This window comes from Calypte anna, chromosome 11 (assembly GCF_003957555.1).
Source record: "Calypte anna isolate BGI_N300 chromosome 11, bCalAnn1_v1.p, whole genome shotgun sequence".
Taxonomy (NCBI): domain Eukaryota; kingdom Metazoa; phylum Chordata; class Aves; order Apodiformes; family Trochilidae; genus Calypte; species Calypte anna.
The window spans coordinates 3,531,567-3,545,576 of NC_044257.1; the positions used below are offsets into that span (position 1 = coordinate 3,531,567).

Below are 14,010 nucleotides of genomic sequence, written 5' to 3' on the forward strand. Positions count from 1 at the left end.
AGAACGTTATTCAAAGAATTCTTTGGATTGCTCAGTTTGGTCGGAGATCGTTTACAGTGACTCAGTAATTATATGGATGGAGTATGGTCTGTCCTGGTAATGTAACTGTTTATAGCTGGTCTGTAACAGTGCAAAGCAGTGGTTTTGTTGTCTGGCACTAATTGCACAATCTCTTAGGCCGTTACTCACGATTCTGGATCTTATTTCACTCTGACCTTTTCACTCCAATCTATTTTTCATAGCTTTGTTTGTGAATGGTGTTGGGGTTTTTTTCTGAATTTTGCTCTATTTAGGACATCAACTGATATGGTGTCATCTAAACACTACAGATGTGAAGCCATCCTGCAATAGAATTTCTTGTCAGCCATTTACTTAAGAAGGCATTAGTCAGTGTGCAATAATTCAGTCTTCCCACATAGCTTCAGTGATTGTGAATAAAATCAGTCTTTTTTTCTTAAGCAGGTTTTCACCAATTGCCACTGTCTGTAATAGATTTTGGCACTTCTATTTAGAAAAAGAAGTACAAAGAATTATCTTGTGATCCTATGATAAATACGTGATCCCTGCTTTATGGATGGGCAGGGATGAGAAATGTGAATTTGGCATCTCTTCAGTCTTTGAAATAATGCCAGCATGATAGTTTGGGTACACAGGGTGAGAAGAGGGCCTGAATAGTGTTTAAAAAAAATAAATTTTGCTTGAATAGGAATCTCAGCTCCACAGTGACTGTGCACACTGTTAACTGAAGTGTGGCAGTGTCATGTGTCCTGTGGGAAGTTATTTATCTTCCTGTGACTTTTGTGTGTGGAAATGAGACACTAATCAGCTTGGTGTCACTAACCAGCTTTGGTCAACTGCCACTCTTGGGTTTTGCCAATGAATTTCTCTGCTTATGTTACAGTTATCACATGGCTTCCTCTCAGCCTGGAGTTTTCTGGTTGGACTTGAGACCTTTTCTCCTCATTCTTATAGTCTGCATCAGTATGTACAGTGCCCTTGTGCAGCAACAGGTTATGCTGGTCATTTGCAATAAGCTGGTTTTGAGAAGCTGTATTAGGAAAGTTCTGCAGTAAGTGTGCTTTAAGCTTCTTCTTGGTTTATTCCTTTTTAATATGTGGTAACTTGCTGGTAAAGTTTTAAGTCTTTTGCAAGACTTGAAATAAAGCTTACATAAAGTATGTCTGAAGACACTTGAAATAGGGATACATAAATAATTAAAATCCCTTTCAAAGCCCTTACTTTGTGTATCTGTGTGTTTTGGCAAAGTCCAGAGATAAGATACAATTAATCTTCTAATGAATTAGATACTAGAGGTAAATAAAAGTCACAGAAACACACATCCAAATGTATTTTAGGTTATCTTTAATTAAAAAACTTTTACTGGCAGCGGTGTGGATAAGTGGTGCTTTTAAATAGCAGAATGATAGCAGAATATTTTTGCATAACCTCTGTGGTATGTGCATCTTAGGCATTTTTGATTTTGCCTCAAAACTGCTGAAAGAAGTTATGGGAAGGGGAAGCCTGAAGGGGGGGGAGAAACTCTGAATTGTTTGGGAGGAAGGAAAATAACTTGAGAACAGAAATACATTGATACTGGTGAGCTGTCTCATTTAGTGATTTGTTTACTATTGCCTTGCTGGAAAAGATACAAAGACTGCACCTTCAATTTAGTTGCATTTTAAGGAGCAAGGTTTTGTGGTGTTTTTTTTTTTTTTTCCTGATCTTCTTAGGTTGGCATCTGTCTTTTTTCTCCATAGATTAGTGTGTAAATTTGGAGATACGAAAGGTGTCCTTTCAGTGCTAAACATGTTAATATTTGTTTCTGTTCCACAAAGTATTCTTGTGAGATACTTGTAGGATAGACAGCAGTGTTTATAATTTGAAATACAGCTCCTGAGACGGATAAGTCTTGAGAAATCCTGTATTATGTTTTTTTCAGTTTGTGCACGGGGCTGTTAGCACAGCAGTGGTAGCAGTGCCAAACTCCAGAATACTTCTTTCAGTAATACAGGTGTATAGATAAGTGAACTCTTGCTTCAGATAAAGAAAGGTATGAGATAGGTATGTGAAAAATGAGAGTGGAGAAGTGCTTTGTGACATGGTTAGCTGTTTATAACACTTGGGTGGGGAAAGAGATAGCTTAATAGCCTGTAAGCAAAAGAATTTCTCTGATAAGCTCATTCTAGCAGAGTCCACGGTGGATACTTAATGTTTCTTTTAGCAGGGGTCTTGTAAGGTTAAATAATTCTATTAATATGCTTGTGTAGGGAAAAGAACAAGTTGGTGTTACTATAAACTTACTTTTGCTAAGGCTGTGTCTCCTACCTCTTCTAATTTGTGCAGTGATTAAGAGCTGCAACTGGGGAGGCTGCAGCAGTCCTGTACCAAGTGTATCTTGGTGCCAACTGCTTGTGGCCAGGAGACTTACCTAAATATAGAAAAACATGGGCCTTTTTGTGGGTTCTCTGGCATTTCAGTTATTTGGAAGCTCTCTGGGAAGGACATCTTTGTGATATGCCTAAGTGATTTGAAAGCAGCTCCTGTAGCTGTGCATGTGGCAGGTCTGTATGTTGCAAAAATAAGAGATTAAAAAAAAACCCAACCAATGCTCTGCTAGTCTTGTAGCTTCTGAGTTTTGGTGGTTTGGAGAACACGTGTGTTAGAAGGCTAGGCAATTGCAGTTGAAAAGACATGGATTTTTCATCTAATTCTACCTGCAAATGCTCAATTCTCTTGACATGCTAAGCACCCATTTCAAACTTGATTTGAGTGCTATATCTTCTCTTCAATCTCTGCTTTTTACAGAAGAAAGTCAACTAAATTTTTTTTGTTCCTTATATTGTGTTTGTACTACATATCTTTCTCATGTATAACGTCGACCCATGTACGTGTTACTCAATTTTCACTTGCAAATTTTTTTTGTTTCACTTCCTGAAAGAAAATATTGACATTTCCTTTCTTTTTCCATTGCAACAAAATGAAAGATTACATATTTGAATGCTCTTCAATGTACAGTTTGTATTTGGCTCTTGCTCCAGAGTTCTGTATAAAATGGAGATGAAGGTACTTTGCAGCCTCATTTGACTGGAAAATGTAGCCAAATATGATAAATGCTGTTCCTTGAAGTTAAAGAACAACAGCAACCTTGAGGTAGATCAAACTTAGTGATCACTGCTTTCTTGTTAAGTGCCTGTAACAGGATGGGGGACGCCCAGTGCCCCAAGGAAGGAAAAGCTACATTAGCAAAAAAGCTACAAGAGCAAGCTAAAGATTTATTACTGCTCTTGACTATGATGTAGCAAGTAATTTAAAGTGCAGGCTGATTTGTATAACAGAAAAACTGCTATTATCAACAATATGTGGGAGCAAGATTTATTTGATCAAAGAGTTTTTGTCTTCAAACTCTTGGTTCAAGGTTTTTTTGTAAATGCATTGATCTGTGACCTGAACTATGGGAGAAAAAAAATGCACCAGTTTAACACATGGTCTAAAGCCTATTGGAATTTCATTCTGAGGGTGTTTCCATTGTCTTCAGTAGCCTCTGAATTGTGAATTTTTAATCTTTTAATTGTAGTGTGCTGATTTTTTTTATTCTCACAGAAAAGATAGCTTCAGGTGTGGTTTGGGTTTTTTTCTGTATATGAGGTTTTTTGTGTTTTTTCTAATTTAGTAAGACCTCTTTCTTAATTTTTTCCTATGGTCATCTGTTTAAATGATGCGAAGTGATCTCTTAGCAATGAGTAGTGCTGTTTTGGTTCTTTCAGTTTAGCTGCTTTGGATTATTTTTTTCAGTATACTTGGATTTTGCCATGCATAGAGAACTGTGCATCTTTCACTGTGGCTGTTGTAGTGAATGCTAAGCAAACTATCTTCTTTGTGAGCAAGCAAAATAATGAAATGCCATACCCAAAAAAAGACTAGTCTTTTAGCAAAATCCAGTACTTGGCACATATTAAATATGTTCTGTCTTTAATTATAAAAACCCTATGTGACAAGGAAGAATACAGCTTTTCAAATGCTTGTAGGGTAAGCTTCTCTGAATTTTATATAGGGTATTTTGTATACAATTGTGTGGAATAGGTCCCCTTCTGCTATCCTCTGCACACTTATCTGGAGGTAAATTTGTAGCTTGTCTAGTCTGTATTTGTCTTCAGTGATTCTTATTTTGCACATTGTTTTCAAAGTCTCAAATTCTCACTTCTGAACCATAAAAAGCAGTTACTGGACTTACAAGAAGTGTTTTTTTCTAATAAGTCATGCCATAGGGGTTTAGGTTTTGTGGTAGGTATTAAGTTTACTTTCCAATGGTCATAATTCATGTCTGAGCAACAGAAGTAGAAGTTAGAACAGTTCTGAGAAGGTATTTTTTTCAAAATTTTTGTAGCTATTAAAGGTGGAGTATTTTTTTTAATCCATCTTTTCATCTTCATTCTGCTCTGTAGGACAGAGAGGTGGGGCTTGACATGCAGAATAAAGAGCTAATTGTCCAAAAAGAGCTTTGACTCAGTTAGTGTAGGGATGAATGGGGAAGGTTGATAACTTGGCAGTCATGCCAACTTAGCTATGGTTTGCTGAGTGAAGGCAGCCTGAGTCTTGTCATAAATGTAGATGAATTGGCATTTTGCTGAGCAGAACATGAAGACAGTGCCAGGCTGGGTTGGGCTGCTGGGGCAAGGGGTGAGGGAGGAAGTTGCTAGTATTGGTGTGGAGATGGTCAGTATCCCACCTTTGTATTGGTGGTCACAGTTTTCTTGAAGGAAACAGGAAACTCATTTGCTTAGAACATGGCTTAGAAGTATTTCCAAAGGTGTTCAAATTCTGGGTTTGCCTGATGTCCCCCAGAAGTTTGTCTCACAGGTCCATCCCCTTGAATCCAGAGTGCTTCATTTGCCTCTTCTCCCCATTCCACCCCTGTGACCAGCATTGTCCTAGAGGCCCAAATCTTTCATTAACATGTCTGTGATATAATTAGGGGGTGATCCATCGATTTAGAGTCAAAGCTATAAACTATGTTGGCAGCTGGGATGCAGGGAACTGTAGCAGGGATTGTATAACAGGATCCAGGGTGGGGAGGGATGACGCAGAGCTGTGTTTAGGGCATAGGCTGTACTACACCAGCTAACTATGCCTGAACAGAACTGTATGTGTTGTTTTTTCTTTCCTACAGTCTAATTGCCAACCTTCATTTTCACCTCCTACCAGTAGCCAGCAATTTCTTGTGTTTGTCTGAGGATGTAGAACATCATTCAGTCATTACAGGTACCTCCTTTTTGTGAAGCAGTTTAGACCATCCAGGCTTTAGCCTTTCACTTCCATGTCAAAGGGAAAAAGTTATATTTTTTTATGGTGTGCCATTAGAAGCTGCCCATGTGTGCTTTGAGTTAGAGTTAACTCCTAAGGAGGGCAGACTTGCTGAGACTTGCTTTCACATGCTTAAATTGCTGATTGCTGCAGTAAAACAGTTTTGATGCCCTGGAGTATAATTGTTTTTCAAAAAATTATCTATAGCATTGTTAGCTTGTGTTATGACTGTCTTTGCTTGCAAGCTGAGCAGCCCCAAGTATAGTTATTGTGTGCAAAGTCCACCCCTGGATTTCCGTGTAAGAGGTCAGATCTGAGTCAGGATTTGGAATAGTTGAAGAAAACTTGGTGGCTGCTGGTGTCTTGGATGAAGATCTTTGTTTCTACTCTGCTTTCTAGTTTTGTATTCAGTGGTTTTGCTTTCCTAATCCACTTCTAAATAACACAGCAGACATCACTTTTACTAGTACTTGCTATAGTATATATTTGTATCCAGAACTGATACAAAGGACAAAGGTAGAGTTCTTTAATAGTCTTGCAGGTCTGATTTAAGAACCTGCTGCTCTCAGTTATGCCTGGGAAGGTCATGGAACAGATTCTCCCAGAAGGTCTGATAGGGTACATGGAGGACAGGAAGGTGAACCAAGACAGCCAGCACAGTTTCACTGAGGGCAAATCCTGCCTGATGAACAGGTGGCTTTCTGTGGTAGGGTAACTACATCAGTGTACAAGGGACGACCTGTGGATGTGATCTAAATGGACTTGTGCAAATCCTTTGACATGACCCCCCTCAATATCCTACTCACCAAGCTGGAGAGATATGTATTTAATGAGTGGACTGTTCAGTGGATAAGGAATTGGCTGGATAGTCACATCCAGAGGGTTGTGGTCAATGGCTCAAAGTCCAGATGGAGCCCAGTGACAAGTGGTGTCCCTCAGGGGTCTGTACTGGGACCTGTACTCTTTAATATTTTTATCAACGATACAGACAGTGGGATGGAGTTTGCAGGTGACACCAAGCTGAGTGGTACAGCCAGAGGGATGGGATGTCATCTGGAAGGACCTGAACAAACTGGAGAGCTCAGCCCAGGTGAACTTTATGAGATTCAACACGACCAAGTGCTGGGTCCTGCACCTGGGTTGGAACAATCTGTGTTATCAGTACAGGCTGGGGGATGAGGTTTAGAAAGCAGCCCTGCAGAAAAAGACTTGGGGGTGTTTGTGGATGAAAAAGCTGGACAGGGGCCAGCAGTCTGCACTTGCAGCTCAGAAGGTTATTTGCATCCTGGGCTGCATCAAAAGAAGTGTGGTCAGCAGATGGAGAGAGGTGATTCTGCCATGTTACTCTGCCCTGGTAAGACCTCACCTGGTCTATGAGAGACTCTATGAGAGTAGTGTGATTCATGGACATCATGGTGTGATTCTTGGTGTGCCCTAGACACAGGGACAGGAATTGGATTTGATGATCCTGATGGGTCCCTTCCAACTTGACAGATTCTGTGCTTCTAGAGTGGAAAAATTGAACAGGTTTCCCAGGGAGGCCTCATCCCTGGAGATACTCAAGGTGAGGCTTGAGGAGGTTCTGAGGTTACTTCAGTAAGTGTCCCTGCTTACTGAAGGGTGTTGGACTAGATGACCTTCAGAGGATCCTCCCAACCCAAATTATTCTATTATTCTGTGTTGACTGTTGGTCCTTGAAGAGTTTCTCTAAGCTAATGTGCTGTAATCCCGTTGCTCCGGTGCTCTTACAAACTGGTGTACTTTTTGTAAATGATAACAAAAACCACTGAGGATTTTTCCAAATATCTTACTTAGTTTTGGTTTGTACTCTGTGTTGCACAGTGTGGGATACTTTGTGCTGTTTTGGAAGACATGTGAGCTCTTTAAAAATGGATATTTGAATATTTGTATTTTATGAGGACTGTTGCTTATGTACAATGTCAGAGTGCTTTTCACTCACTAAAATGTTCAGTGGGGTGGAGTTACTTTGGAGAAGTCTCCTGCTGACTTATACTTTTTTTTTAAGTGTTATGATCAGAGTTACAGAGAGTCTTGGCCGTTTGTTGCACTTTGCACTGAAAGGTCATCTCCTCATCCTTGGAGCACAGACAAGTTCAGTGCTCTCTCTCTTTTTTTTTTTTTTTTTACTTTCCTGTTTTCCTTAGTTAAAATTTTCACATGGAGCAAAGTACTTCTCAAATGTAATAAAAATCTGATATTCAGCACTTTCTTTGAGTTCCCAGAGAACTTTAAAACATTAAGGGCTTTGCAGTAAGCTGTGACCAATTACAGTTATCTTTCTACTATGTTTCAGGAATGGATAATAGATGGCTGTTAATGTACGTTAAATAGTATGTAATGGATTGAATGTATATATATCAACATTTTTGAAGTAATTAAGCCTTCTTTTCCTGTTACTTTCTGTATGTCTGGAGGTACTTAGCACCTTGGCTCATATGCTCTCTATTTCCCCTTGTTCCCTGTAGGAAGTTTTTTTCAGCTGGTGACTTAGTGGCCATTGTTCCCATCTGCTTGTTCTCCTTGGTTTGTTCCCGTACATTTTTTCCCTTTGGTACATGTTGAGCTGAAGAATCACAGAATTGTTTTGCTTGGAAAAGACCTTTAAGATCATCAAATCCAACCATTGACAGGTTTTTTGCAGGGTTGTGTTTTGTTGTTACCTCATCTTTTTTTCCTCTGCAGCTGTGGTCAGATGAACAAGTATAAGGCTGAAAACTATTCCCAGTATTTCTTATCAGGGAAGGTGAATTTTAAATATTGCATGGAATCTGCATGCTGCTCTCACAGATGTATGTTGCTGTCTCTAAGAGAAAGCAAGAACATTTTACCACAAGCTTAAGAGGCTTTTTCTGAGTCATGGAAAATGCTGGAATGCTTCTCCCTATATTTTGATATAGGATGGGCTGTATCTGAAGTGCCTTCATGCATGTGAAGAGATGAAGTTTCAGGGAGGATAGTCATGATAAATGACTGGGAGTTGTTCCACATGAAAGAACCTCTGAAGTGGATTACAGTGAAGTACAAAGGTTGTTTTTATAGTGTATTTTTTGAGCTGGCGATGACAAGTTGTATTATGAAAGCTTCTAAGTGATGTGAGCTTCTAAATCCAGTTTCTCAAAAGTGACTTGGCATTTTTAATTGCATAGACATTCTTGTTGATTGCACCTACTGTCTGACACCGAGAAGTCTCAGTGTTGTGTGTTGGTATCCAAAGGATATGAATGAGCAGAGTGGAGTGGGTTCTGGTAATTATAAATTGCTTAGAATCATTAAGTTAGTATTTTCTTTTTTTTTTTTTGGTGATCTTGTGTGTGATGTGTCCACTAATGGGTGGCCATATTAAAAAGTATTGAAGATGGAAAGAAATACATCACTGTTTTCACTTGAAAGCTGAAATGCCTGGAGGGCTCACATCACAGAGCTATACTTTTCATGGCGTTAGCAGGCTTAAAATGCTGTCTGATTCCATACTCAGCAAGCAGATTTGTTGCACACACCTTCCTGAATAAGTGTGCATCCAGCTGGCAGTGTGTATCTTAAACGTGGCCTGGGTTGGGTTTCAAAAATAGCTTTTTCAGTAAGATTCTGACATTTGTATGTTTTCCATTGTTGAAAGGATCATAATGCCAGGATTATATCCATGTCGTCTTAGCTTTCTGTGAGAAACTCTTTTTGCTTTCTGAAGAAGATCAGTCCCATTCAACACAGAAATAAATCAGCAGTCAGTTTGTTGGAGGAGGTAGAAAAAAAAGTGTTTCAGGAATACGATATTATTAAACTTGTCCAATCCTCAGGACTTCACGGAGAAGACATTTGCTAAAGCATGTACTAAGAGCAGAAAGAAGAATAATGGTAAACCAAATTACTGAAAATGGCAAAGAGCTATTGCTGAAGGGTAAGTACTTTGTGTTGATCTTAATACCTACATAGGACTATAGTGTTCTGAAATATAGTGTATCTTAACAGAAGGATAGAATTATTGCACTTTCTAAAACACAGGTTTCCTAAACATCTTTTGAGTTGTGTAGTATCAATCAACATGATGGGTAAGCTGTCTCTGATTTTGTTTTGTGAAGTGTCCTACAAGTTTGATAATAACTTCACACAGGTTTATCTAAGGATAAAGCAAAGATCTGTGTTCTGTTGTTCACTTAATTCTGTACTCTGGTGCAGTTTAACTGTTGCATAGGTGGTTGTCTGCCTAAACTTTTGCTGTTTCATGAAGGATGCAAACAAGTGCATTCTGCAGAAATCTGAGCTGTTCAGAGGAACTAATATATTGTGAATATTATAGCTTTTAAATTTACTTTTTGGGACAGCTGTGCTTTGCTTGTGTCACTTTTGTAGGTGCCAAAGTTGTTGCTGATTGTTAGCATATATGAGCAGTGTGCAGTATAAAGAATTTTAAGAAGCAAACCTTTACTTGCTGGGTAAGATTCACTTAACTCAAAACTTTAATGACTATATCAATTTAATATTGTAAATACTGTTATAAATTAGTCTTAAAATGGTGAATGAACACATTATAACCTTAAAAATACCCATGAATGTCCATAGTTTGATGTTTAAGCTGCAGTTTCTTACGGAAGTGTGTGGGTCTGGAATGTGAGAGTTTTGTGTCAGTGTAACTGATAGTTCAAGCCTGTGTTTGAAGTATAGAAAATCTTTTTGCTGCTTAAAAGTTATCCACCCACATTAAGATCTGTCCTTTTATTCTGCTGTTCTTCCCTCTCAAACAGCCTTTTTGCTGCTTGGGTTGTTATCTAGTGCAACTCTGCCCTTTATTTTCATAAAATACTGGGTCAGCTCATGCTTTCAGCCATCGTCAATGAAAACAACTGGGTAGCCTAAGGTCTTAGGTGAGCTGGCATTAGTAGATTTCAGTTAGTTATTTCATTACCAGTGTTTAATTTGTAGTGTGAATGAGTTTTATCTAACTAGGTACAATGCTATTTATTTCCTGTTTCTCCTGTTTTTGATGGAAATACAATACTCCTAAAAACCCCACAGTACTGAAAGCACTCCACCCCCATTGAGTGTTTTTACACAGTTTTAGAAATTATTTGAGAACTGATTTTTCTAATCCTGGAATGTTCCTTTTGGAGGGAACCAAGTTTTATCTCACAATACATGTGCTTGAGAAAGTATCATTGTTAACATCTGGAAAATGCTTTCTCAAGAACTGCGTCAAACAGTTATGGGTTTGTTTTGTTTTGTTTTTTTAGAAAAAAACCACACCAGAACTCAGAAGTGTAATATGAAAATTGACATGGACAGCTTTTAATATTAAAACTTTATCCTTAAGGCTGTGAACTGTCTTCAGAAATAGTGTTGTGACTAATCAAATTACCTGGTTATGCAAGGCAAAAATACTCTGCCTGAAATTAATTTTTGTTTGCAGCAATCTCATTGTTCCTCCAGGTTATTTTGCCTGTAGAATACCTACATTGGGTGTATTCATTTGCTTCTCTAGGTCTTGTGAGAACAGTAAGTGTAGCAAACCTGTTTTGTTTTCTTGGTCAGAAATTGAAACCAAATTTTGGCCTAATTACCAGCTGTGTTGAAGTTTGCAGATCTTGAGATGTGAAGGAAAATCTGAACAGAAAGAACTTATTTTCCAAAGTGGGGTAAATTTTGCATACCTTAATCTATCTATAAATTAGGCTTCAGTTTAAGTTTAGTTCACTTTAAAGGTACTTCCCAGCAAGCCAAGATGGGTGTACAGGAGAGGCTCTCCAGGGAGCAGCTGATTGCATTCTTTCTGAGTAACAAGCCAAGCTTGATGAGGAGTGAAACACAACTGCCTGCTGTTCAGGTAGCAGTCAGGTTAACAGAAGCCCATACCAACTGCTTGAGTATCCACTGCAATTTCTAATCCTAGATCCAGTGTTACCCGTGTAGGGAATATTAAAAATACAAAAGATGGATTTTTTTTTTCTATTATTAATTTTTTTTTTTTTTAATTAAAGAAAGACAAAGACTCTGCATGAAAATGGCTCAGTTTGTCTCCCTAGCCATCCTGGGCTTTGTGGCCAGTGATGCTTGTGAAATAGTGTCTGAATGACAGAAAAAAGTGGTGTTAGCTGCTGAACAGGCTATTTCATTACATTTTTTTTACTGTGGTGTACTCAAAGAGACCTGTACATGGATAGTACAATTGCAAGGGAGCTATTAGCTCTTACAATGCTCCAGAAATTAAATTAACATTGAGGGGAGGAGTGTTTGGCTGTCCTTCGAGCTGGTTTTCTAGTAAACATCTGCTGTTTGTCAGTTACGAAGAGGTGAATAAACCAACAGGTTTCTTCCTTTGTCAAGCCCATCATTTAATTTCTAACTTTGCTTTGTACTTGGACTTACACTAAAATTCTTTGGAGAAATCTAGTCCCTCAGGTAAGATTTAGCTCTCGATGCATCAGTCACGGAGGATTATGGCAACTCTGTGTGCCATTGTCACAGGTTGGAGCCATGTCTGGAGCTTTGTCCAGCTTCCCTGCCCAGCAGAGTGGGTCTGTGTGAGCACTGGTGTGTGTGCCTCTCCCAGTTTCTGTTTATTTAGCTCAGATTTATGCTTGTAAAAGCAAAGGGGCATGTGTTTGTTATCAAAATTCATCCCTCATTCGAGACTTTTTTAAAAAATGTTTTAAATCTTAGTGCAGTTTAATCAGCATTGCTGTGGTTTTCATTTGTTATCTCTGCTGAATGGGATGAAGTAGGGGCGTGGTGATTTTCTTTAAGAAGTTCAGAAACTGGCAATGTGGGAGAACAGAACCTTGACATGTTGAGTCATGCAGCTGCTTCTGCCACCTTCTCACAGGGATGAGAATTCTTTTAGTAGTCTGGCTGAGTAGACTTTTATCACTCCTGTTTTTTCTCTGCACTGGTCTTGTTCAACTTTCATTTATCCTCACTTATCTCTCTTATAGTTACTTTAATATATATGTTTTGTCTGTAGTTTTCTCTAAATTCTCTTTTTCATCCCTCAGTTACTAAAGAAAACACACTGGCTTGCACAGAAGACTTGCTCTTGGCATGCTCAACCAGTGAAACTGTCTCTCTGTCCTCACCCCCTTCCAGAAGGAAAGCTGTAGTGTGAACACTGTCAGCTGTGTTCTTATAGTTCTTTTGTTAAAAATAAAAATAAGATAAACCTTTTGGAGAAGAACAAAATGAAATCACTCAGTAGGCACAGTTTTGCCACAGAGTTTTTCTCTTGGCAATGAGATAAAAGCTAGGCAATGTTTTGGACATCATTTATTGCTTTTATTCTGTCTTGTTCTTACAGACCTGTGTCCGTACCTGAGTAGGGAAGTGCTAAAAAGTTCAGGGAACTATGGTGGAGATTATACAGATAAACTGTAGAATTATAGTGGTGGCTGCAAATAAAATAATTTGAAGAGAACTGGTAGAAATAAAATGCTTTATTTATTGAATGATAAAAACTGAGAAGAAATGAAATGAATGAAGAGGAAACATTAATCTACTTGCCATATAGCTTACCTGCCTCAAAAATGGAGATCAATTAGGGATTAAGGTAAATAAATTATTCTCTGTTGCAGAGTACATAGCTCCCTCTTTAAGAAATGTTTCTTTGCAAAACAGTCTTGGATGATGAAAACTAACACCATATAGCTACTGTCCAAGACCAAAGACTCGATAACTAAGAATGTCGAAAACTGTACGCATGTCCCACGATGGTGTTTGCCCAGGAGACTTCATTCCTCAGGATTTAAACTGTCCTCACGTGAAGCTGGGGCAAGAATTCCCCGGAGTAGCCTTCCGAGGTCACCTCCACTCTCTTCCAAAACTGAAGGAGATAACAAGATCTTCCCATTCAAGTAAGTCTCTTCGAAGCTGCTGGTGTCGGTCATTGCCAGATGGAATATACTAGACAAAGCTTTTATTGCAGTAGATACTGTGCTGCAGTCCATTCTGTTCTGCTTTGTGAAAGCACATTTGTGATTTTTCATGAGGAAATGGTGATCTGCCATAGGTTTTATTCATTAAATTGGAAACAGAATATGGAAAGGGAGAAAATGTGATATGAGCACTTTGATGTTGTGATTTAGGATATGTCTGAAGAATAGAAATGGCACTGACTGTGCTACTGTGCAGAAGGTGATATTGGCTGTCATTTAATTAGCTGTATTTGATTTAGCAATGTAATACTCATTGAATTGGCACAGACCTATACAGCACCCAGTGCTATGTGTTGGTGAAGTTAAAATAGGATGTCATTGTCAAGAATTTGAATAGGAACTTAGGTACAGAAGCTTTCTGTTAGAAGTGTATGGTGTTTGAGAGCGGGTCTAATGTGGCACTTCCAGGAATCAGTAGAATCATGCAGTTTGAAAGCTCACTTTTAGTTTTGCATTGTCTGCAGTAATTTGCAATCTGTATTATGCTTTCAGGGTAGTGGAGCTAGTGCTGTGAATGGGACAAAAAGCTGCCTGTACTTCCCTATCATCTGAACCTTTCCATTGAGAGAAAAAATGTGCTCTGGTAATTGAAAAAGAATACCCTGTTTCCATTTGCTAGTTCTACTGATCTTGCTGTTGCAGTTAGCTTTGCTTGAGCTTACTGTGTGCAGGAAGATGAATAAAGCAAACCACCAAGGAGTCAAATTTAGAAGGAATGTCTAATGGGAAGGAATTGGATGATGCTTGAAAGTGCAAATGGAGATAGAGAGGA

General features: G+C 38.7%; 1 protein-coding gene across 5 annotated transcripts in view; it reads left to right on the forward strand.

The window, feature by feature from the left end:
* Positions 1–14,010, forward strand: part of SLC12A4 (solute carrier family 12 member 4) — a 46,119-nt gene that overhangs the window by 3,233 nt on the left and 28,876 nt on the right. The window contains exons 1-2 of one of the 5 annotated variants that reach the window (XM_030457451.1): positions 9,133–9,217; positions 12,879–13,157. The exons of 2 other annotated variants lie outside the window; for them this stretch is intronic. In XM_030457451.1, the coding sequence (XP_030313311.1) occupies positions 12,986–13,157 (172 nt within the window). In that variant the 5' untranslated portion in view covers positions 9,133–9,217; positions 12,879–12,985. Of the gene's footprint in view, positions 1–9,116; positions 9,218–12,878; positions 13,158–14,010 lie in introns of those variants that run through there. 2 more of the 5 variants (XM_008501289.2, XM_030457452.1) reach the window with 2 other exon arrangements.